We start from the raw sequence: 25286 nt of genomic DNA on the forward strand, positions 1-25286 counted from the left end.
CTTAGTTATTTTTTCCAAGTACTTTATACACCTCTGCTTTTTGGGTGGGAAGTCGATAATTGGTGATCAGCAGCCCAGCTTGTTCTTTAAGAACAATCGCAGAACTTTGTCCTGGCTTAACAATCGGAGATGGCAGTGGAAGCCGCTAGGCCGAGGGTCAAGAGAGTGAGCAGCCAAATCATTTTTATGAAAAGAACGCACATGGTTAGGGTACTGTCAAATGTATAGGGTTGAGACCTAAAAGGAATTATGTTGTGTGAGGTGTTTGACCCCCACTTGTAGCCAATTGATTATGTCAATTTTAACTTGGCAAGTAAATCGAGGTTGGTGGATTAGGATAGGACACCTATCTTACACTTTATTTTTGTAATTTACACTGACAGCAATATTATTTATTTTTTTTAATTTATTTTACCACTATCGATTGGCACCCTTGGGTGTTTAAACGTTTCTTATCGTTTATGACCTAACTGGGACATTGGAGTCCCTGACAAGTCCCATATTGGCCAAAGTATCTGAATTGAATTGAATTGAATGTCATGGAGCTCTTTGTCCTGGCTGGGGACATGTGAGTGTCCTCAAACTTTCTTACAGTAGATTTGCATTTCATGCATGTCTACCAGGTGGTCACAGGCTGCTAACAGTTCTTTGTGTTTGAATGGTTTTCTGTTTAAGCGTATAGACACATCTTTCATCCTAGCAGGTATGTGTACGTGGCCTTCGTTGGGCAACTGGCCCGCTTCAGGAATTGTTTGTCCTGATTTCATGTAGTCATGGTCAGGAAGGGTGGTTTCACCTCGTACTCCTGTCTGAGACCATGGAATGTTCTTGATTGTGTCCACCTGAACAGTAAGTCTGACAAGTACGTGACTGCCAATGTGGACAGAGTGCAGTAGGTCAGGAACAACCAGAAAGAGATGATTCAGCTCCCTGTGGTTCCATACCAGTTTTAAGGCACAGTCGCGGTCAATATCGCCTGAGGTGTGGGATCTAAAGGGAAGCAGAACGATTTCTTCACAAACGAAGATTTGGATTGGTCAGTGACAAGGACTCATACAGCTCTCGGCTGATGGCTGATTTATTAGTCCAGAGGGTCAAGGCCGCATCTTTGACATTAGCATCCTCAAGTCTGATACTTTTTACAACCTGAGGGCCGTTGTTGTGTGCCTCAAGAGAACTGACCAATGTGCACAAGAAAGTGTCTGGTTCAAACAGAAGTTCTTCTTTGGGCCACAAGGGTGTTGGCAGGATGTCGTTAGTTTCTTCTGACACTTCATCAACCTGACTTTCCGTCAGTGTTGTTTCTCTTTCGTTGGCTAGTTCGCCTGTTCTGATCTGTTGCTTCCTCATCAGAGGAGCTCTGATGAGGTGGGTCATGATGTTGCTGGTCCCTAAAGAGAGTGTTTCGAAAGTCACGTTGATCATATCCTCTATTAGCATGAGGTTGGCGGTTCTTCCACTGGTTAGGTGGGGGCCTGTCTCGGCGGAAATCAGGAGGCTTCCGATTTGTTTGTTTGGACATGCCATGACCCCAAGGTGATGGCTAGTTGAAGGATGGAGGTTTTGCACGAACAGAGATTTGAAGTGTAATTCCTCCTCCATCTGTATATCATTTCTGGAACCGAAATAAGCTTTGTGGAGTCTCTCATAGTATTGTTGGGGAAATTCTTGTCTAACTTCATGATTTGAGGTTACCTTGATTAGGTAGATCCTGTCATCAACTGTAGCATTTGGGAATTTCCTCAAGTAGAACTCTATATCTTTTAGGTAAGCGTCAGTGTCATGAGTGTCACCAGCTTTGGGCGCAAAGCGGGTACACAGGTCGGAAGGACCTCGTGAGTGATAAGCGTCCGAAGATGAGTAAGGTTTAGGGGACAGGGTCTCCCTAAACCGGTCAGGTATAGCTGCGCTGACCCGAGTGTGAGGGTTAAGAGCTGGGGGCGGCGGAGAATAAGGAGATGACCAGTCTACCCGAGTGTCCCTGTGGTGTCTTGCTCCTCTCCTTTTGTCATGGGACGTTGCACCCAAAGTTTCTCCTTGGTGTAGGCCTAACTCAAAAGAGTATTCTAACTCCCTTTTAACCTCTTTCACCTCTGTCTCTGTCCTTTCTTGTTGCCGTCGGGATTCTCTAGCATTATCCCTGACTTCTTCTAGTTCCTGTTGTAAGTGAAAGAAGTGACTTTTCTCAACTTCTCTAGCTCGGTCATGAACTTTGATCTTAATTTTTAGGTCTTTTATTTCATTTAGTGCTTCTTTGAGGCAGTTGCCAGAACGGCCTCTAACTTCATTTACCTCTTGAAGCTGATCTTTTGTTTCCGCTAGCTCCTGCTCGCGGTTTTCGAGGATTTGTTTGAGTCTAGTATTCCTACTTTCAAACTCGGTCCGGCAGTTCATTATCTACCCCCCTTTTGGTGTTAAGTTGAGACTCTAAGTTGTCGATGCATTCCTTTGTCGCAGTGGCAGACTGTTTAGTCTCATCAAGTTGCCTTTTGAGGACTTCATTATCTTGTCGCTGGACCCTTATTTTAGTTAGGGCCTGCTCCAACAATTTCGTTGAATGTTTGAGTTGCGCAGCCATCACAATAGACAAGCTTCCTAACATCTTGGTTAGATCTTTGTCTTTAAGTTTTTCAGTTAAAGCTTGCCACACAAGCTCAGACATTGTTCCTCTTACATCAGAGGGATTTGTTTCTTGGATCTGGTTTACATATCCAGATATCAATTCACTAGTCAGATCCATCAATGCTGAATATAGGATCCGGTTGGGTCCTCCATGATTAGTTGTGGTAATTTGGGATATAGTTACTTTTATTAAGTGAGCTATAAAGAGGTATTGTAATGTCTCAAGACGCAAACAATAACAAAGGATCCCAACCGGATTATTTCCCTCCAGTTTAGGAAATCAGTTTATCCCGTGAACATTATTTAAGCCTATGTGCTTTCCTATTTTATTTGGAGTACACAGTATACAGTATACAGGAAGACAGAACAATTACTAGAAAAGTTATTAATCAACTTAGAAGCTAAATTAATTAAGAAATCTTCTCCCTTAAGGAGGCTAACTGTGAAACTTACACTCAGTAATACCCTGTGTCTCAGCCAGTAAGTCACAGCAGTGAGTAACTCTAGGGCGGTTGGCCCTCAGAAGGATAGAACTCAAAATTAGACAGTCATAACCCACATTACTGTATTGTCAAAATTGGAACACCCGTAGGTAGAACTCAAAAGTGACCAGTGACAGGTCCAGGTAACTGCCAAAATTGGTACTTCCAAGAGGGGACATCCTATAGCCGGGCTATTCAATTGGTGTCCCCCGGGCCGGGTCCGGCCGTGAGGAATTTTGTACTGGCCCTTACAGTGTTGTGTAGTTATTACATATGGATAGTTTAATACAGCGCATGACTATGGCTAATTGTACATTCTCTCGTGCAGTAGGAGATGGTATACTGACGTCGGACCTATATTTTGAGGGACCGCACATGACCAATCAATGTCGCCATTCGCCGCTCGCGCTCGAGTGCAACGCTTTCCTGTACTGTATATATGCCTGGCTCTGACCGCTCCGACTTCTTTCTTTCAAGCATGAAGGTTGGCTAACAAGACAAAATATCTCTCTCTACTTTAAAAAAAAAAAATAATGAGTTCAGTAGTTGTCTATATGAAGGGGGTTGCCAACCGCCCTTGAAAAACAGAATCGTTCTGTATTTAGAAACAAAAGTACGTGTCCCTTATTGAGCTGAAACGGGACGCACTTTGTCCCGTCTTACCGTGAGAATCAAAAATAGTGTGTAAAATGTCAATGGAATGAATGAACAACAGGGCACTTTATGTGAAAATTTACAGTAAACTTATTCCCAGGCCGTCTCCTGCTCTGTGACCAATGAGCTGACGGCGAGAATTCTGCTCATCTCATTGGTCGAGGTACTGTTGTTTGCGAAGAAGATACCGGAAGACAACAAAACAAACAACTTTTACTCACACTTTCTGTTTGAAGTTTTCTTATTGCACTTTTACAAGAAGAATGCTCTGCTTTCTATTGTTTTATATTAATTTATACAGTTTTAAGTTAAGCAGGACAGGTTTCTGTTAATTTTGTTATTTTGTATTAAAAATAAATTGTTGAATAATAATTTGTTTTGCACGTGTTCATATCACTCAGAAATATGAATCTAATTCAATTCAGGTTCGAATCAAATAGTTCAAAAATCGTTTTACACACACAAAAAAAGCTAAAAAAAAAAATTCACCACGCCGGGAAGGGTGAAGGCAATCGAGTCGGCTGGCCCTGCCAATGATGTGTCCCTTATTTATTTTTCAGGGAGATGGCAACCCTTTGTGCATATGTTGTTCTGCATTTACAAAATAGAATACACTGACTCCTTCAGTATGTTGTTGTAATTTCTTTGTTTGTCACCGTGATTACGTTTATTCTCTGGCCCCTTAGTTTGCCTCAGTTTCATGAGCTGGCCCAAATTCCCAATTAATTGAATAGCCCTGTCCTATAGTATCAAAGCGAAAGACAACACAGGCATAGAACACATAGAGTTTAACACTTCACTGCGGTAACCCAAAGAAGTCACCCTGAATCTGCAGTCTCAGTCATACAGTCCCGTAAAGCCTGTCTCACAATCGGTACCCAAAGCAATGAAAGGTGGTTAGCTCTCAAAGGAGTCGAACTCAAAGTTGGACAGCTAACGATCAAAAGTGGAACCCCCCTGTGAACAGTGTTCAGCTTTGGGTAGAACTCACAATTGAACAGATGCGTGTACCACGGCCACCAAAATTGGAACCTCCAATTGACGAGTACCCCTATGTATCAAGGCTGGAGGAGTATTGAAGGGGAACACTAGACACCTGGCAACAGTTGTACTGAGAAGGAGAGTCAGACAAAACTAAACTAAAAGTATTACAGTGAACCTACACTAACTAATTTAGCAATGCTAACCTAATGTGATACTAGGTTGTGAAATTTCAAATTGAATTTCAATAGCCTGTATGTGTGTTGACACACAGTAGCTTTAGCCTAAATGAGAATCTGTAAACACATAAATAATGTGTTTAGGGTTTAACAGTTTCCAAATAACATTGATAATTTGAATGAATATTCAAACATGTAATCAAACAAACTTAGTTTAGTAAATTGGATTAATAGTACCACTTATCTGTGGTGATGAAATGTTTTGAGAGACTGATCAAGACATTCATCACCTCCACACTGCCCACCACCCTGGATCCACTACAGTTCGCATACCGGCCTGCGGCCATACATGACGGCGAGGCCACTTCAGACTCCAACATCATCATCAAGTTTGCTGATGACACCGCTGTTGTAGGACTAATCTCCCACGATGATGAGACAGCCTACAGTCCTCCCACCTTGGAGGACTGGTGCCGGGAGAACCACCTCCTGCTGAACATCAGCAAAACAAAGGAACTGATTGTGGACTTCAGCAGGAAACAGCAGAGGGACTTCCATCCACTTATTATCTGTGGCTCTGAGGTGGAAAGAGTGGACACCTTCAGATACCTGGGAGTGACGATCTCACAGGACCTGTCATGGAGTCATCACTTGAACACCATTGTGAAGAAGGCCAGACAGCGTCTCTACCTCCTCAGACGCCTCAGAGACTTTAAGCTCCCTCTCAAGGTGCTCAGGAACTTTTACACCTGCACCATCGAGAGCATCTTGTGTGGGAGCATCACCACCTGGATGGGAAACTATACCAGGCAGGACTTCCTGGCCTTCAAAAGGGTGGTCCGTTCAGTGTAGCGGATCATCAGAACCCCCCTCCCCAACCTGCAGGACATTTATACCAAACGTTGCAGGTTAAGGACCAAGAGGATCCTGAAACAGCCCAGTCACCCCGGACACTCTCTCTTCTCTCTACTGCCATCAGGTCGGCGTTTCCGATGCCTGAGTGCCTGACAAAGACTGAGAGGTTGAAGAAGAGTTTCTACCCACATGCCATCCACCTGCTCAACTCTGAGCCTTAACCGGACTTAAATACCACTGCACCACTGCACTTTACTCACATAGCTGCTCAGTACTGTAAATGTGTGTATATATACAAACTCCCCCCTCCTCTAAGTTTACACTTGTGTTTTACCGTCTATATTTTATTCTATATTACAGTGTGTATTTTATTCTATTTTTCTTGGTTAATACTGGCTGCAGGTACAAGAATACATTTCATTGTGCATTGTACTATGTATAACTGTGCATGTAACAAATAAAACCTATCTATCTATCTATCTATCTATCTAGTAAGACACGTGACTTCAATATCTCAAGGAGGGTTAGGTATACGTTTTAAACAAAACCACTAATTCAATAGTGATTGAGTGATTTAATTTAGGCTCTGTCTATACGAGCTCAGGCCTTCAATGTTGCAGCTGCTCAACGAGAGAGTGAGGTAAGTTCACTTCACCATCGACGCTCTCAAATCAGAAACCAAACAAATTGTCATCATGGCTACCTGAGGACATTCTGGAGGAAGTTTCCAAATTTGTGGAAAGAGCCCAAACTGTGCAACACACAAGAGCACAGACTACCCACAAGAACGGGCAAACGGGCACTCAAGACATGTGGATATCCCAACTGGGCCTTTGTCAAAGGCTCAAAAAGAGAGGAGGAGAGCAACAAAAGGAAAAACATCGTCATCCCCTACGTGGCTGGAGTATCCAAAAAACTCAGGAGAATTTTCAGAAATCACTGCATTCCAGTTTATTTTAAACCATGGAATACACCTAGGCAAAGAGTGGTCCACCCTAAAGACAAAACACCCAAGCAAAAATAGAGTAATGTGGTGTACGCTGTTCAGTACAATGAGGAGTGTACAGACTTATACATTGGGGAAACCAAACAACCCATCCATAAAACGCATGTACCAACACAGGAGAGCCAGCTCATCAGGAAACGATTCAGCGGTCCACCTACACCTGAAGGACAAAGGACACTCCTTTGAAGATAACAGTGTCCAAATCTTAGCCAGAGAAGACCGATGGTTTGAAAGAGGAGTAAAGGAAGCCATCTATGTCAGGTTGGAAAAACCTTCTCTGAACAGAGGAGGTGGACTGAGATTTAATCTGCAGACTTCCTCAGACTTCCCAAAAGTCCCCTAGAACTGAAGAAGCTACTCGGATGAGTGGTGAAACGTCTTCTCAAAAAAACTCTACAAGTCCAGTTGCCTTTTTTGAACCTTTTTTGGATATGTTAATAGGGAGTTTCAAAGTAGTGACACCAACGCTTTATCTTAAGCGGTAACAGTAGGAATGATTGAGCCTACTTTTTGTAGAGGTTTCTCAGCAGAGGACGGCGACGGCGAAGGTTGGCGTGCTCGGCGTGACGAGGTGGTGACAAAACGGCCAGGTCTCTCTGGGACCGGTAGACAGGTTCTTGTTGCGTGGTCTGCAACTCCAACACCCTTCGCTTCGCTTGAGAGCGTGTATGTGTTCATCCGAAGGCAGTAGATTGCAACTTTACAATGTCTTTGTATTTGAAGAAGGAAGCCGGGTCATCACGGCTTCTCAGCATCGTTGCTATGGTGACAGCCTCTTGGTTTCTTGATCTGTAGAAGAAATTGGGTCTTGCTCTGAAGTCCCCACTGACTATGCTGGCTAACTTATAAACTTGGTTGGCTTTCTTAATTAGTACTTCGGCGCGCAGTATAGAAAAATTAATACACTTTAAGAATTAAAGTTTACTACAAAGAATGCGCGTTGGGAAAAAGGGTCCGACGAGAAAAGAAGTGAAAAGTGAAGTAAAAAAATCAAAAGAAAGTTGAAAGTTAAAAGTAAAAGAAAAAGTAGTGTGGAGAAGAGCGTGTCCCTCTGGTTTCATCTGTTAATTATTCAGGGCGTGTTTTCGATCGGGTTTTCAAATTCTTCGGTCTGAAAGAGAAAGGGAACGCCTGTAGACAGTTCTTAGTCTGAACATTACAACATGACAAGATGACGTATCTGAATGACCAAATCAAAATAGCTCAAAAGCATCAGTAAATTATCAGGTTCTTCATTATAGGTGATATTTTGCTAATAAAGGAAGAGTTATGGTTTCTAAATAACAATTTCAATAGTTATAGCTACTACTCGTATAAGAACATACCTAAGGTTCAACACACTTTAATTTTAGCCATGGTTTTAAAAAAATATTATTATTTTTTTTTTAAGGATAAATTATGTGAATTTGGCCTAGCTTCATCGTACAAGGATCAAAATCATTTCATTGCGACCCTAAGCACTTCCTGAAAAACAATATATGACTTACCAGGTTGTTATAATTTACTTAATACATAGTATCACGCTTTGGCTTTTACAGGGAAGTGAAGACCAGGATTTTGCTCAGGGAGGTAAAAGAATTTACGACCCTTATCTGTTTATCCTCCCCTTGTCACTCTGGGGGAGAAAGACAGTGTCCAGCATGTTTGCATGTGCGTATCTCTGAAAATGAAGATTTAATGAATCACAGACTTAAAACGTAATGAATATAACATTAAGGCTTATAGATTCTGTCCATACGAAGCCGGAGAGATAACTCCTCATCCTTTTTGGTTCCTGATATCGTGTTGATGTTTTTTTAATTCAAGACTAATTAGATCAGAAAAAAGAGAGTGGGAAATTCCACTGAATTGTAAATCTCTCTTTTTGGCAGGAGATGTGTCAGAGACATTTTGAAAACTACAACAAACGACTGGAGGCTGTTATCCAGCAAAAAGGATACAAAACTGACTATTAACATCAGGGGGGGCTAATGATTTTGACCCTGGTAATTTTAGTTTTTTGTGAAATTATTTAATTTCTGTGTGGAAAGTAAAATAGTGTAAACATCCAAAATAAAACTAGGATGTTTGAATACACTGTTAAAAAAGCTTTGCTCTTTTTACAGCACTTGGGAAATACTTTCAAAAGAATCAAATTTTCATAGGGGTTCCAATAATTTGTCCTCATCTGTATGCTGTTGTTGTTCACAAACAGAAGAAATATCACCATAGAAACAATAAATTAAATGTAAGAAATCAAACAAGCACAAATCTTACACTACAAAAGCTCTCTTGAATTGCTCAAAAATACAAGGATTTCCATGTGTTTGTGTGTCTCTCAGGTATTTGATGTTCATCATGGTGCTGGTTACCGTGGTGGTGTTAAACTGTGTGGTCGTCCTCAACCTACACTTCAGGACACCGAGCACACACGTCATGTCCGAGTGGACCAAGAAGGTAACACCCTCGAAACAATGTGACCTCTTGATCCAATTCCTATATACTTGTGTTTCAAATAGTCAAATGCGTTTCAAGCTCAGAATCATCAGTTTTGAACGTGCTGTCTCATATACATAAAATATAATCCACTACAGTTTTTCCTTGAGCGGTTGCCCCGGATCCTGCGCATGTCCCGCCCTGCAGAGGCGGAGCCATACTGGGATGGAGCATTGCCACGGCGATCCAGTTCGGTGGGCTACATTGCCACCGCGGAGGAGTACTACAGCATCAAATCCCGCAGTGAGCTCATGTTCGAGAAACAGTCGGAGAGACACGGACTGACTGCGCGAACCACACACGCTGCAGGTATGTCCAGAAATGTCTGCAAATCAGCATTTATTATTTTTTTATTTGACCACTTTGGGGCAGCAGACACAACAGTTACGTACTGTATTTTCACCTACAAAGTGATGGTTGGACTAGCCTGACGAGCCAGACCCACATTAAATGTAGGGTCTGGGCACTCTCCATAGACAGGGCTCAACTGGAGGGGTGGGATAAACGGTTGTCTTTCAAACTCCCTCTCCACGCAATAGGATAGCGCTACAACCAATCAGAGCAACGAAGAAGGTGACGTAGTCAGAGCGACGGAAAAGAGAGTTCCTTGCATGTGTTGTGGAAAAAACTTATCCTAATAGATATTAAATAGTTCTTGTTGCATCCTGTTTTTTTTTTTTTTATGAGGTCGCTTACAGGTTGAGTTTCTCCTGCATTAATCATTTTTAAGCTGTGGATCAAACTTTTGCCGTATCCGGTTGGCAAAACTCCAAATACATCCTTCTTTTGTAAGAACGACCTCAGTGCAGTTTCTTGTTCTTTTCTCAGAGAAAAGCTTAACTTCAAGTGTTTCAGAGTGGCGGCCAAAGCCGATTCGAAAGAAAGTTGTTCGCTAGTAGCAGCCATCGCTCTGGTAGTTCTAGCAGGATGGGGAATTCAATTCACGGAACTTATGGTCACAGGTCAGTCGCCATCATGTTAAGCCCGCCCACCGACTCGTGATTGGCCTGGTCCATCTTGGATTTTTCGAAATCTCAAGTCAACGGAGAGTAACTAGACTGCCCCTGGAAGCAAATGTAATTTGCTGCCGCTAGGGGCGCGTCTAGATTCTAGGCTTTGTTTGGACTGCAACATGATCATTCTTGTAGCGCAACTGGTAATCCTAGAACTCCATGTTAAAATGTCCAACTTTACATCCGAGATATTGATTTATGTTTACAGCCTGGTGGAAAAACAGTTATGGTCTTTATACTCACCTGTTTAAATTATGTCAAGGTTTAAAGTTCTGCATAATCAGCAGTGTGAGTGCAAGACAGGTGGGTGTCTTCACAGGTTGCTAGCCTCAGCCTCAGCTCATGCTTCACATCTTTACCTATTTTTTAATTAGCAGGGAGTTAGTTAGGTGGAGTCAGGCAAGATGGAGATTACACCACTCTGAGCCTCAAAACTTCATTTCAGGAAACATATGGATGACACTAAGAAGGATGTCTCCATATTAATATTCAGTTAATGATTTGGAGTCACTTTTTTAGCTCTGTTTTTGTTCTCCACCAGTTTCTAAGAGGAATATCAGACTCTCTAGCTGCTAAATTCTCCACTTAATTTAGCTGTATCTGTCAGTCATGCAGTGTTTTGGAGATTTAGTCTGAAACCATCGCCATGGAGGGTAAAACGATACTATGAGAGAGGACGAAAACAGGGCAACTGAGTTGAAACTCGGTATAAAACTCAGTGAAATTCTCACACTACCAGAAATGTCTCTTATATTCACAACAGACAGGCATTTTTAGCTGTCATAGCTCATCTAAATGGAATGCAGCCATTTCCAATAATTTCAACAGGTGCTATACCTGCTATCACAAGCTAAAATGTCTTGTGTGAAGAATCTGTATAGTAGCCATTTTAATTATAGGATTTGAGGTCAGAGCTGAAAACTCACTACTCACTACTGGCGCCGTAAAAACCGAAAGTGAACACAGCAAGTCCTATTTTGGATATTATTTGGATTTCATACGATAATTCAATTATTTATTGTACTGTATTTATATATTTAAAATACAGTTTTGTTCCAAACTGCACTTTAAAGTAAGAATTATACAGTATGTAACCTAGAAATGTAAAATGTATCTTGCCTCAACCAAATTCAGTCCAGTTTTATTTTGAACACACTTCTGCAGTACAAAAAGTCACATTGAGATCCTATTGTTGGTTACTGAACGTCGTATGTGTGCGTTTGTGGAGTGGTGAAGCCGCAGGATGACGGAGGTGTGACGGATCAGCTGTATGCAGAGATCAAGCCGGCGGTGGACGGAGCGAATTACATCATCAAACACATGCGCAACAAGAACGACTACAACGAGGTGAGACAGAGGATGGAGAGCAGGAAGATCTCCTGTACAACCGCTGAAAAATGGTTTAAATAGTTGTCATAAAATGATGGATATATGATATCAGTTGAAGGGACCACAGCCAAACAGTGTGAATCTTTTTCCTTTTGTAAACTGAGGTCCAATTTTCTGAGACAAAAAGCAGGTGAACTCCGGCTTCCTCCCACTGTCAAAAGGCATGCTCGTTAGGTTAACTGGTGATTTTAAATCGGTGCAAGTGAGTGTGAATGGTTGTCTGTCTCTCTGTGTTAGCCCTGGACTGGCGACCTATCCAGGGTAAACCCCGCCTCTTGCCCAGCGACAGCTAGGGCTCCAGCCCCTCCGCGACCCTTCACAGGACAAGCGGTTACAGGAGATGAATGAATGAATGAATGAATGAAAAGGCAGGCGAGTATCTGTTCATTGTCTGACCCTAGTCATGTGAGTTTCAGGTGGGCACCACCCACATACACTATATTACCAAAAGTATTCGCTCACCTGCCTTTACTCATTCTATGAACTGAAGTGCCATCCCATTCCTAACTCATAGAATTCAATATGATGTCGGTCCACCTTTTGCAGCTATTACAGCTTCAACTCTTCTGGGAAGACTGTCCACAAGGTTGAGGAGAGTGTTTATAGGAATTTTTGACCATTCTTCCAAAAGCGCATTGGTGAGGTCACACACTGATGTTGGTCGAGAAGGCCTGGCTCTCAGTCTCCGCTCTAATTCATCCCAAAGGTGTTCTATCGGGTTCAGGTCAGGACTCTGTGCAGGCCAGTCAAGTTCATCCACACCAGACTCTGTCATCCACGTCTTTATGGACCTTGCTTTGTGCACTGGTGCACAGTCATGTTGGAAGAGGAAGGGGCCCGCTCCAAACTGTTCCCACAAGGTTGGGAGCATGGAATTGTCCAAAATGTTTTGGTATCCTGAAGCATTCAATGTTCCTTTCACTGGAACTAAGGGGCCAAGCCCAGCTCCTGAAAAACAACCCCATACCATAATTCCTCCTCCACCAAATTTCACAGTTGGCACAATGCAATCTGAAATGTACCGTTCTCCTGGCAACCTCCAAACCCAGACTCGTCCATCAGATTGCCAGATGGAAAAGCGTGATTCATCACTCCAGAGAACGCGTCTCCACTGCTCTAGAGGCCAGTGGCGGCGTGCTTTACACCATTGCATCCGACGCCTTGCATTGCACTTGGTGATGTGTGGCTTGGCTGCAGCTGCTCGGCCATGGAAACCCATTCCATGAAGCTCTCTGCGTACTGTACTTGGGCTAATCTGAAGGTCACATGAAGTTTGTAGCTCTGTAGCAATTGACTGTGCAGAAAGTCGGCGACCTCTTTGCACTATGCGCTTCAGCATCCGCTGACCCCTCTCCGTCACTTTACGTGGCCTACCACTTCGTGGCTGAGTTGCTGTTTTTCCCAAACGCTTCCATTTTGTTATAATAGAGCTGACAGTTGACTGTGGAATATTTAGGAGCGAGGAAATTTCACGACTGGATTTGTTGCACAAGTGGCATCCTATGACAGTTCCACGCTGGAATTCACTGAGCTCCTGAGAGCGGCCCATTCTTTCACAAATGTCTTGTTTCACAGTCTGCATGCCTGAGTGCTTGAATTTATACACCTGGGGCCAGGCCAAGTGATTAGAACACCTGATTCTGATCATTTGAATGGGTGAGCGAATACTTTTGGTAATATAGTGTATGTACCAGTCTTTCAGAACTGAAGACACTTGGATGAGACATGCTTGTTTTGTATAGATTTTTGTTTTCTTATTTTATTAATTATTATTATTATAGATACCTAAGATACATTAAGCAGTGTAGCTCTTCTTTTGCTCCTTCAATTCAATTTCAATTCAATTTTATTTATATAGCGTCAATAACAATACAAATCGTCTCAAGAAGCTTTACAAAACCCAGCCTGAAACCCCCAGAGCAAGCCTGAAGGCGACGGTGGCAAGGAAAAACTCCCTTTTAACAGGAAGAAACCTTGAGCAGAACCCAGCTCATATGGAGGGACCCATCTGCCTAAGGCCAGCCTGGTGGAGACAGAGAAGAGAGAAGAGAACAGCAAAAACGAGATAAACATACATCTGTCATAGATACACATATCTGACTAAAGAGTACATGTGGGATCTTATGATACAAACTGATGATGTTACATGACAGTTTGAAAATGTAAGAGGAATCACAGGCAGGTTGAAAAATTGTTCATTCAGGTAGGAGTGGATAACTGCAGGAGGCCAAGAAGACTGGGCAGGTTGATGAGACCACGACAACAGATGTAGTATGGAGCTCCACAGGAAACACACAACTCCAGGCCAGAGACACTCACAAGAAGATGGAGGAGGAGGGGAGGAGAGGAGGAGGGGAGGGGAGGGGAGCATAGGCCTTCATGGAGCATAGGCCGTTGATCACAGTCCGCCAGAGTCCTCTATCCTGCCTTCTTTTCCAGCTGTTTCCATGTCATACCACACTGCTTGATGTCAGCCTCAAGGTCCCTGCGCCAGGTGTTCTTAGGCCTGCCTCTCTTTCTTTTGCCTTGGGGGTTCCATCTGAGGGCTTGTCGCGTAATGCTGCTTTTGGAGTGTGTGGCCCATCCATTCCTACCTTCTTCTCTTGATCTCCTCTTCCACTGGTGGTAGACCAGCTTTCCGCCAGAGATCTTTGTTGCTTATGGTGTCTGGCCAGCGGATGCTCATGATCCTCCTCAGGTAGCTGTTGATGAACATTTGTACAAGCAGTGTAGATAATGAAATCCACAGCAACCCACCTCCACTGGTGGCACACAGGCCCTCCAACCTCTCTGCTCTGCTTCTGCTGCCATCATATTTAGCTCTCTTGCGCTCATTAGCCTCCTCAACTCTATCTTCCCATGGGACAGTAAGTTCAGTAAAATAGACTACCTTCTCTGGCTCAGACCACAATAGCAGGTCAGGCCGTAGCTGGGTGCTCACTATTTGGGTTGGGATAATTAGCTGCTCGTTTAAGTCAGCCCTCATCTCGCATGCTTCTCCTACACTCAGCTGCCCTGCGTTATGCCTGAACCTCAATGGTCTAGCCTTTTCTCCCTCACGTACAAACATGATGTGTCTATTCTCTTTGTTAGCAGCTATGGAATTTACTTTTAATCGTTGTTCCTCAATTGCAGCTGCTAAACATTTCAGAACCTGGTTGTGACGCCAGATGTATCAGCCTTGGGAAAGACTAACCCTACAACCTGTTATAATATGGCTGTGTACATACACAAGGACCTAGTGAGCAGGCAGCATCCTCACCTAATCACTATTTTAGGTTCTGGAGAAATGGCAGCACATCATAAGTAGCCCCTATTATAAATCTTATCCTACTAACTCCCATGCTACACAGCTCTCTCCTCTTCAACTTCCTTTCTCTACACCCAGTTCATGCATTGTACATCTTACTGCTTCCTCTTGTTTATGTATTTCTTCCACTGCCATCTTCCTCTTTTCGCCCTTGCTGTATGTGGCCTATGATATCCCTATACCTAATGACTGCCTGTGTTTGCTGTACTGCCTCTTTTGGGGTCCACTTCCTCCCTGTTTTAACCGTGGGTGCTGCATTCCTAACTGGATCCTTCGACTGATTGAGAGTCATTAGCACACTTTCTTTCAAAATTCTTTTTATTTAGTTTTCCTTGGATGCATTTCAACAGCGAATGTCAGGGCACAAGGGGTTCAGAAGAGATCATACAGAATCAAATCATACCAAAACAATGCAAGTTAAATAAGATAACCATATGAAAGAAATAGAAAAAAATAATAAAATAAAATAAAAGTAAAACAAAGACATGGGGGGGGGGGGGGCAAAAAGATACAAATACAAACACACAGGGAGGGACAATAAAGACAGGAGGGGAAGGACTGGGGGTGGGGGGTCCAGTTGTGCATTCAATCACTCGTCCTCAGCTAGGGCATAGCTACAGTGGGTCCGCTGAAAGCCTATCACTCCAACTGAAGCCCATCTAACCGCTTCACACATTCAACAAAGCCATCCCACGTCCCATGGAAGTTCTGAAGAGCACCATTAACAGTATACCTAATTTTTTTCTAATTTGAGATTACACATGAACTCTTGATGAGATGTGTGTGGGTGGGTGGGGCAGAATTTTTCCAATTTAGCTAAATCAACCGCTAGTAAGGAGGAGAATGCCAAAGCCTTGCGCTAATAGGAGGTCAAGGATATGTTTCCTGAGGTTACCCCAAAAATGGCCATAAGGGGACAGGGAGTAACAGTTTTTTTAAAATATTTTAGAAAATAAATCAAAGAGAGATGACCAGAATCAATCTAGTTCAGGGCAACACCAGAACATATGGTATAAAGTCACAGGAAGCATTTTGCATCTGTCACACAGGGGGTCAATGTCTGGGTAAATGTCTGTCAGGGCAGTCTTACAATAATGTAAGCGGCGCAATACCTTGAACTGGATAAGACTGTGACGTGCACATATGGATGAAGAGTGTACACGATCCAAGGCTGCATCCCAAATATCATCTGAGATGTCGAAGCCAAGCTCCTCATCCCAGTGTTGTTTTATAATAGTTAAAGAGGGCATGTTACAGTTTTTTACAATCACTTTGCTACTATTTTCAGAACCTTGATGTCATTTTTCACAACTCTAGACACAAAACTCAAAACGGTTATCACTTGTAACACAGGCTGTCTAATGTTCAAAACATTGCATTGTGCATTCACATCTTTAAATAAATCTTGCACTTGCACAATCATTGGTTCAAAAAACAAATTTACTGTGAAATACCATTGAAACAGAACTATAGATCACCCACACACAAGCAACCGATAGTTTCACTGTGTCATTGTTCGTACAATCATTAAATATTGTAGAACAAAATAGGTGATACAGGTTTCATTATGGTACTACATGTACAGTACAGTAAATACATCTCTGTAAAAGTACTGCAGTAGTAGAGAGAATACTACAGACATAGTGGAATCATTGAACAAAGTTTGTAATACAGTATATTGATGCAAAACACTAGATATAGATAGATAGATAGATAGATAGATAGATACTTTATTGATCCCCAAGGGGAAATTCAAGACAGTACAATCACAACATAGGTTTACAGTATTTGAATCAAAGCAAAAATACTGTGATTAGCTATGAAATACAGTAGAAAATAAAAGACAGTACTGTAAAACATCAAATGCAGTGTTCCTCAACTTGCTTGCTTGTACTGTACATGTAAGAAACAAAACAGGAGTGATTACTGTACTTCTACATTGTCATCAACTCTGTGTTGTGGATTTGGATTTGTTTCCATACAACTATGCATTTAGAGTAATGCAACATTTACTTATCATTTTGAGCAGTTGTATCAATTGATAGTTAGATCATTGTAAGGAAATGAATAGACATTTGAAATGTAATGTGTGAATTGCCTTTTGAAATAGTAGTATTTTGATGTTAAGTTGTATCATACTGAACAGGTGATTTTTTTTGAATGAACAAATGATCTAAGTTTTATGTGTATTGTATCCAAGCAATTGAGAAAAGGGTTAGAGTTTTGAAAAATGTGCATTTTGATCATTGGTTGTGAGAAATGACATCAAGGTTCTGAAAATAGTAGCAAAGTGATTGTAAAAAACTGTAATTGAATTTATGTATTGATAAACTTTGGCCATCCTCCCCCTTTGAGAGTGTAAAAGCATGTTAATAATATGATCCAGATGAGTTTTAGGCGGGAGAGAGGGAAAATCTGGGATCTGGGCTAGAAGGGGGAATAAGGGGTTGTAAGAGAGCGGGGAGAAAAGAGAGATGTTCTGCAGGCCAAAGGAAAGTTTAAATTGTTTCAGAATTCTCAAAGAATGCCACACAACAACATTATGTTTGGGGATTGAAACTGGAAGTGGAAGTGATGCCCCTAAGAGAGCAGAGAGGGAGTACAGATGACAAAGGGAGGCCTCAATATTAACCCATGCCGGACAGTTTGCACTGTCAGAAGATAAAAGCCAGAAAGGGTGTTATGGGAAAATATTCGCTCTTATTCAGATTGAGTTTATACCCTGAGATGGCCCCGAAAGAACTGAGCAGAGATAAGACGTGAGGGAGAGTGGTATCAGGGTTAGAGGGAAAAAGAAGGAGGTCATCCGCATAGAGGGAAACCTTATGCGTCTGACTACCCCGAATGATTCCCTCTATCCTATCATCTTGTCTCAAAGCTATGGCAAGAGGCTCAATAGCAATCGAAAACAGGAGGGGACTTAAAGGACACCCCTGTCTTGTGCCTCTACCGAGATGGAAATGGTCAGACACTTGATAATTAGTAAGTACAGAAGCCATGGGTGATGCATATAAAAGCCTGATCCAAGAAATGAAATTTTGACTGAAACCGAACTTCTCTAAAGCAAAGAAAAGATAATCCGATTCGCCGCGATGTCTACCGAAATTACAGCCTCAGCACCCAAATGCTGGGAAGGAGTATGCAAGATATTGCAGACGTCGTACATTACAGAATGACTGTCTACCACGGATAAAACCAGTTTGATCATTAGAAATGATGGAGGGAAGAATCTTCTCCAAACAGAGACCTAGGGCTTTAGCTAGAATCTTAAAATCCTGATTAAGGAGGCTTATAGGTCGAAAAGAAGAACAGCACTGGGGATCCTTGTCCTTTTTCAAGAGGAGCGAAATGGTGGCGTGATATACAGTCGGAGGAAGAGTTTTTGTTTGAAAGGATTCGGTATACATCGCATGCAAAAGGGGTATTAATTTGTCTGAAATTTTTCTATAAAAGTCGGCTGGAAAGCCGTCCGGCCCTGCAGCCTTCCTGCTTTGCATAGAAGCAATAGATTTTTTTATAAATTCGGGGGTAATAGGCTTACTTTGGGAATATTCAAATTATTGAAAAAATCTGAGATTCAGAGGCATAAAGACTTGAGTAAAATTTTTTGAACTCATCGTTGATGAGCTTGTGATCAGAAGTGATAGAGCCGGAGACAGTTTTCATAGAAGGAATGGTGCGAGAGGCAGCTTTTTGATGAAGCTGATGGGCTAAAAGTCTAGTGGGTCTATTCCCGTCTTCATACAATTTATGGCAGGACAAGTACTGACTCCTCTGCGCGCTGAGTTGTTAAGAGGTCAAACTCTGTTTGTAAAACGATCCTATCTTTAAGGAGTTCGGGAGTAGGGTTTACTGCATATTGCTGATCTAGACGGAGAATGGAGGAAGTGAGGTCAGAGATTCTACTTTTGCAAAGCTTATTTACATGGGATGTATAAGAAATTATTTGTCCCCACAGAAAAGCCTTCAAAGCTTCCCAGCAGATAGATGAAGAGGTATCAATCACAGGATTAGTCAAAAGAAATGTGTCAGTTTGGTTTGAGACATAGGTGACAAACTCGGGGTTGGAGAGGAGAAGAGGATTATAGCGCCACGACCTATCTGGGGGTCTTTCCTGTAAAGCGAGCTCAAGTTTGAGTGGTGAGTGGTCCGAAACAACAATACTTTGGTAATCACAAGCTCTAACAGAACCCAGTAAAAAAGTATCAATAAAAAAATGATCAATCCTTGAAAATGAAGTATGTACAGTTAGGGAATTTGAAACGCCAAGGGTCCACATAATTATAGGTCTCCAGGAATGATTTAACTACCTTAGATGACTTAGAAGCAGGATATGGTTTAACGATCACGGACAGGGTCTAGAACTAAATTGAAATCACCACCAAGGATTAGACGGTGTGTTAGGCAATTTGGTACAGAACTAAAGAGGTTATTAAAAAAATTAACATCACATTATACAGGGTGCCAAAGACCATCACATAGCGATCATTAGGGTCCGAAATGACGCTGGATACAGAAAAAGGAACATCTTTATGGATGAGGATTGCATTACCTCTGCTTTTAGAATGAAAGTTAGAGTGGAACATCTGCCCCACCCACCCCTTCCTGATCCTTAAGTGGTCTAATGTACGAAGATGTGTCTCTTGCAAAAAGGCAATGCCTGTTTCCAGGTGTTGAAGATGGTCAAGTACACGCTTTCTTTTAAAGGGATTGTTCAGACCGTTCACATTCCAGCTGACCAGATTCGTATGCAATTTCCTAGAGAGAGTGCTCATTGGTGTATTTACCTTTCACCGAGGTGAGGAAGCAGCAGTAACTGGACCTGTGGGGGAGGATGGGGTGGGGAAGAGGATGGGTGGACAGAGACGCAACAACCAGGAACACATCAAAAGAAAAAGGGAAAAAAATAGGTATAAGGCGAACCAAACACAAAAAAACATTACTAAACTGACGTGAATGCACTTCACCCCCCCAAATGGGGTGAAGGCAACCTACCCTACAGCACTTCATAACTGTATGTATATACATACTGCGATGCCTATTTAGCAGCATCCCGGCTAAATAGAAAACAAACAGGAAAATAGCAAACTTTTTTATATATATGATTAATGTTTTAGAAAATTAGCTCGATCTTTAAACCAGAGACAAATAACAAATCAAGGTCATTGAAGACCAAAATCAGAGCTCAAAGGTAAATATATAGAGGTGAGAGAAAACAAACAAAAAACAATAATAGTAATAATAATAACAACTATTTAGGTGGAAGAGAAAAAAAAGAAAAACACTTAATAAAAATATGAATAATAATAATAATGAAATAAACATTTAAGGCTGGAAATAATTCTACAAAGGGAATGGGAATTTAATAAACCAATCCAAAAGGAACTGAGACACTGTGTGTCACTGTAAAATTAGGTGGAATAACAAAACAACAAAGAATAAATAAAAGCACACTGGATGGGTATTGGACAACTACTCCCAGCATGAGCCAATAAAAGTAAAGTGCATAAAACTTATAGCCGCCAATCTCAGTTGAGCTTCTCTTTTTTTCTTCCTGCCACATAATTTCTCCTCTTTTCCCCCACTCCACACATATGTGCCAGTATCACAAACAGAGTCCATTTTAAGTAAAGAAAAAGGAGAGGGGGGAACATAGTACTAGTCCAAGCTCATCTGAGCAGAAGAGAGTGACGTTATCTTGCCAGTATCTAAACGAAAAGAACTGCAAATTTACATGTGCACAGAACACCATAGGGAGGCGGCAATTAATATTGGAGAGAGAACAAAAGGAAATGTTAAACGTGCCGAAACGTGCCGCCGCAAAACAGTCCAATGTACACTATTAACAAGCAGGTGGCCTCGGCCGTCTTCGTCCCCCAAAGTGCAGACCTTTTTACAAGCTGTAGCTTTGCACTTTTCTCTGTACTGCAGATTGCTGTACGCTTTTGACAAACTGTAACACGGCTAACCCAAGTCACTGATGGGGAATAACCCATCGACAGCTATTCGTGCAGACCGACTGTGGTGGGAGTCTGACAGGAAGTTTACATATATACGTGGTCAATGAAGCCGAGAGCCTCCGATGGCTCGGTGAAGCTCACCTTCTGGTTGTCCCACTTGAAAACGAGCCGGGCGGGATGGTAGAGACGGAAGGCGATGTTAGCCTGGTGAAGTCTGCGTTTCACACTGGTAAACGCGGAGCGGAGCCGGGGTACCTCCGGGCTGACATCGGGGACATAAAGTGAATCCGCTTGTCTCGGTACAGAATCGGCCCCTCGTGGCTGCTGGCGAGACGCAGCACCAATTTGCGTACTCTGTAGCTGTGCATCCGAACCAGAAGTGGGCTTGGCTTGGCGTCAGCTGGTGGTTTGGGTGCGGCGGTTCGGTGGACGCAGTCAATGATAATGGGCATTTCAAAGGCATTGGGGCCAAAAACTTCACGGAGGAGGTTACACACAAAATCAGCTGGTTTAGGCATCTCCACAGATTCAGGCAGGCCAATAATGCGGATATTCTCTCTTCGTGTGTAATTGCTCAGGTAGTCAAGTTGTTTCTTCATGGCCTCGTTTTTCTTTCTTTAGCCGAGCTACCATCTCACCTAGCCCCGTGAGCTGGTCACAAGTGTCGGTTAGGGACTCCTCCACATCCTGAATCTTTTTTTCCATGAACATCAACCGTCTGCTCTAGAGCTGAAATAGCAGCGCCACACTCTTTCTGAAAGTTTGCAAGTTACTCAAGGTTTTCGTTTTTCAATTTGTCGATGGCAGCTTGAAAATCAGTAGCGGCGTCCATGACTGTGGGTGACTGTGAGTGCATATTTTCAGTCTTCTGTCTCGTTCCTGGCATATTTCCAGACTCTCAAGTCTCTTCCAACTTTGGGGTAAAGATAACTCGATAAAAGTTTGCAAAAGCACAAATAAAATATATTTCAGCGGGAGCTGCGAGGAGACCGTCTAGCATGCTCGCATGCTTCCGTAAAACCCACCAGAGTCATTAGCACACTTAAACTCCTCTTTTAGACTAGATACCAGATACTAGATACCACTTCTTGGACCTCTTTCCACCTTGGTGGACTGTCATCACACTGATTAACTATTTCACCAGTAGATAGAATATCAGAGGGGAGTGCCAACTTTCTAAACTTTTCTCTATCTTTATGTGCCCCCTTAAAATACTCTTCAAGCTTCTGTCTCGGTACCGTGAGGCTACCATTCTTCTCTTTACCAAGTAGCGACTTCACAAATCTAAATGGATCCGCTCTGAGGTACTTTTCCGTGGTTATCTTTTGCCAGCTGCACACACAAACCTGCTGCTTCTTCCCACCTCCATCTGAACTAGTGGTTCCCACTAACATGATTTGCCTAGTCAAGATCCCACAGTGCCAGAGTCAAAAACCGTATCAGTCAAGGGTGAGCCATCTTCCGACCCAGCTCTCGCTGACTCTAGGGGTATTCTATCAGTGTTCAGATTCATAGCTAAGTGGGGTACACCCTTAACCCTTAACAAAGCCTGGGCTACTGCCACAATGAGCTACTAACCCATTGTAAAAGCTGTTCCCTCCTGTCAGCTGTCTTTCCATGCTGTCACTAGGTCTTTCCCTAGTTGTCAACTGCACTATTCACAGCAGTCACTAGCCTAGGCTAGCTTTAATACACAGGATAAGATGTTACAACTCCTTGTGCCAAGATCCCAGGTAAAACACAATTAGAATCCCAGTTCGACTGAAACCCAACCAGCATGGCAGCCAGCTGGCCAGCTACCAACCAACAAGAAGACATCAGATACCTGGCCTAGTCAACGGCAGTATGCGGCATGTCATTGGGGTTTTCAAGTGGGCACCTCTCTTCACCGATGTTTCGTTAAGTTAGTCCCAACGACACCTCAAGAAGGCTTAACAGTGAATTCCAGCTCTCCTGTGGTCACCCCCCTCCATGCTGCCACTGCGGAACCCTGTTTTCCCCACCCTTCAGTGACTTTCATCACCCCTGAAATTAACCTAGCCCTTTTTTATGCAGCAGAGTGTTATTAACACTTTTAGTGGACCAAAACAATGGAAACAGTAGGTTTTTAAAATGTTATGGCATTCTCAACAAACTCCACGGTGTTCAGATGAGGTGTATGACTAATGCTTTTCTGTCCATCACCACATAAAGCCCCACCAAAACAATCTGATTGGCCCGGCAGATCTTTTCTAGAGAATTATAAATTCCCATCCCAGTGAAGAGACTCTGGACCCACTTTCCTCCACAAAGAAATTGTCCGTGGGGGAGACTGGTGTGGCTTCCATGCTAACTGCATAACTGCATTTAAATTGCCTCCTTTGTTTAGCTCCACTTGCTTTTAATTCTTTCAAAACTAGACTAAACTAAACATACTGTTGTTAAAATCCCAAATATACTAAAATTAAACTGCAGAATGGGACACTGTAAGATTTCCTTTGTACAAACTGAATTTTAAATTAAAGGCCCAACATTCAGGAACAGTTTAAAATTTTCTCTGCAACAGCTGAGTCCCAGTTATAATCTAGCCAGAACTGCAGCCATAACATCAACCAGTATTCTGTATGTGAGATTATGATACATTTGTTCTATATGACTTGTTTAATTGTTTGTTGCAGACTGTTGCTTTTTAAAATGTACCTATATTTACATGATAATAAACTGTATCAACTGTATTATCAACAATTAGCCTCAGCTATACTGGACACTGCTTCTTCAACCTTCTGTTTGTCTGTCCATTACAAGTTCCGGTGGCTGAATGTGAGAAAATCTTTGCAGCACCTTCAACATCTGGTCCAAGACTGAGACAAGGAGAATGCAGTCTGATTCAGATTCAAATCATATGTTGCACATAGCTGTAATGTTTCAGCTGTTAAATCAAATATGTGATTTTAAATTAGGAAACAAACTTTGACCCTTCTGCTGTCTTCACAGGAGAAAGATAACTGGAGTGGAATTGCACGTACAGTGGACCGTCTCTGCCTCTTTCTGGTCACCCCAGTGATGACCCTCGGCACCATCATCATCTTCCTGATGGGAATCTGCAACCATCCTCCACATCTGCCCTTTAAAGGAGACCCACACGACTACTCAGAGGACAACCCACGTCTTCTGTAACACACACACTGTACAACAGACAATCAATGTTGATTGGTTTGATTTGAAAACTTTTCAAGTCCACCCTGGCTGGGTGTCAGCTGTGTGTTTTTTCTTAACTTAGAAGTGAATAATTAAATCAGTATTTTTATGAACATTTGTGTGATTTTCATAAACATGTACGTTTAGTAATCTTTGATTTTATTTTTAAAAATACATCTTTCAGATTGGGTGTTTGGTTTGGTAATCAGATCAGTATTAAAGATTACAGGATTTAAGACTTGAAGAGAGGCGACAGATTTGATTCAATCGCAATGGATTAGGAATGGATTTAAAGATATGAATGACACAGATGACTCTGAATATGTTTTATACTTATCAGATGTTAAATTTGAGCTTTCATTAACACCTCCAGAACAACAAGCACAAGCTCCCCAGTATTCCCAGATGGGGAACTCAAAGGCTTTTAGTCAGATGATGGCTCCTAACAACAAATTTCTGATTTGTATGAGTGGGTATGTACTGGGTAAGAAATAAAAACATGAAATGATTATCTCTTCCACTAAGTTTTTATTTTAAGGCACTCTGATGTTTCAGACTGATGGAATTAAACCATGAATAATTTATTCATTCATTTTCTATACCCGGTTATTCCTGTTAAGGGTCGCGGGGGTCTGCTGGAGCCTATCCCAGCTGTCATCGGGCGAGAGGCAAGGGTACACCCTGGACAGGTCGCCAGTCCATCGCAGGGCTAACACAGAGACAGACAACCATTCACACTCACACTCACACCTATGGCCAATTTAGAATCACCAATTAACCTAATGAGCATGTCTTTGGACGGTGGGATAAAGCCGGAGTACCCGGAGAGAATCCACGCAGACACAGGGAGAACATGCAAACTCCACACAGAAAGGCCAGCCGGCCCATGGATTTGAACCGGTGACCTTCTTGCTGTGAGGCATCAGTGCTAACCACCTCGCCACTGTGTAAACCAATTATTATGCTACTTATATACTTATCATGCTACATGTGACGAAAACTGCTGAACTGTCTGTGTAGGTTGCAGCAGGCAGCCATCGACTTGAATGGATAGAAGTACCCCGACGCCTGCCTCAGAACTTTAAGCCGAGCCTTGTGCGCTCTTCGCCGGGTCAGTTTGAGGACAGCAAGCCCTCCCTCTGCCGGAGGATAAAAATCATGTTTTTCCCGACATTAAACGTCT

The 25286-nt window shown here is 42.4% G+C and overlaps 1 protein-coding gene across 1 annotated transcript in view; it reads left to right on the plus strand.

Annotated features, from left to right (window-relative positions):
- Positions 1-25041, plus strand: part of chrnd (cholinergic receptor, nicotinic, delta (muscle)) — a gene marked incomplete at its 5' end in the record, with an annotated part of 50159 nt that extends 25118 nt beyond the window's left edge. The window contains 4 exons of the mRNA XM_084566350.1: positions 9101-9215; positions 9353-9563; positions 11496-11614; positions 23900-25041. Of these exons, the coding sequence (XP_084422476.1) occupies positions 9101-9215; positions 9353-9563; positions 11496-11614; positions 23900-24082 (628 nt within the window). The 3' untranslated portion in view covers positions 24083-25041. The remainder of the gene's footprint in view (positions 1-9100; positions 9216-9352; positions 9564-11495; positions 11615-23899) is intronic.
- Positions 25042-25286: the final 245 nt, after the last annotated feature.

This window comes from Chelon labrosus, assembly GCF_963514085.1.
Source record: "Chelon labrosus genome assembly, chromosome: 18".
Classification (NCBI taxonomy): Eukaryota; Metazoa; Chordata; class Actinopteri; order Mugiliformes; family Mugilidae; genus Chelon; species Chelon labrosus.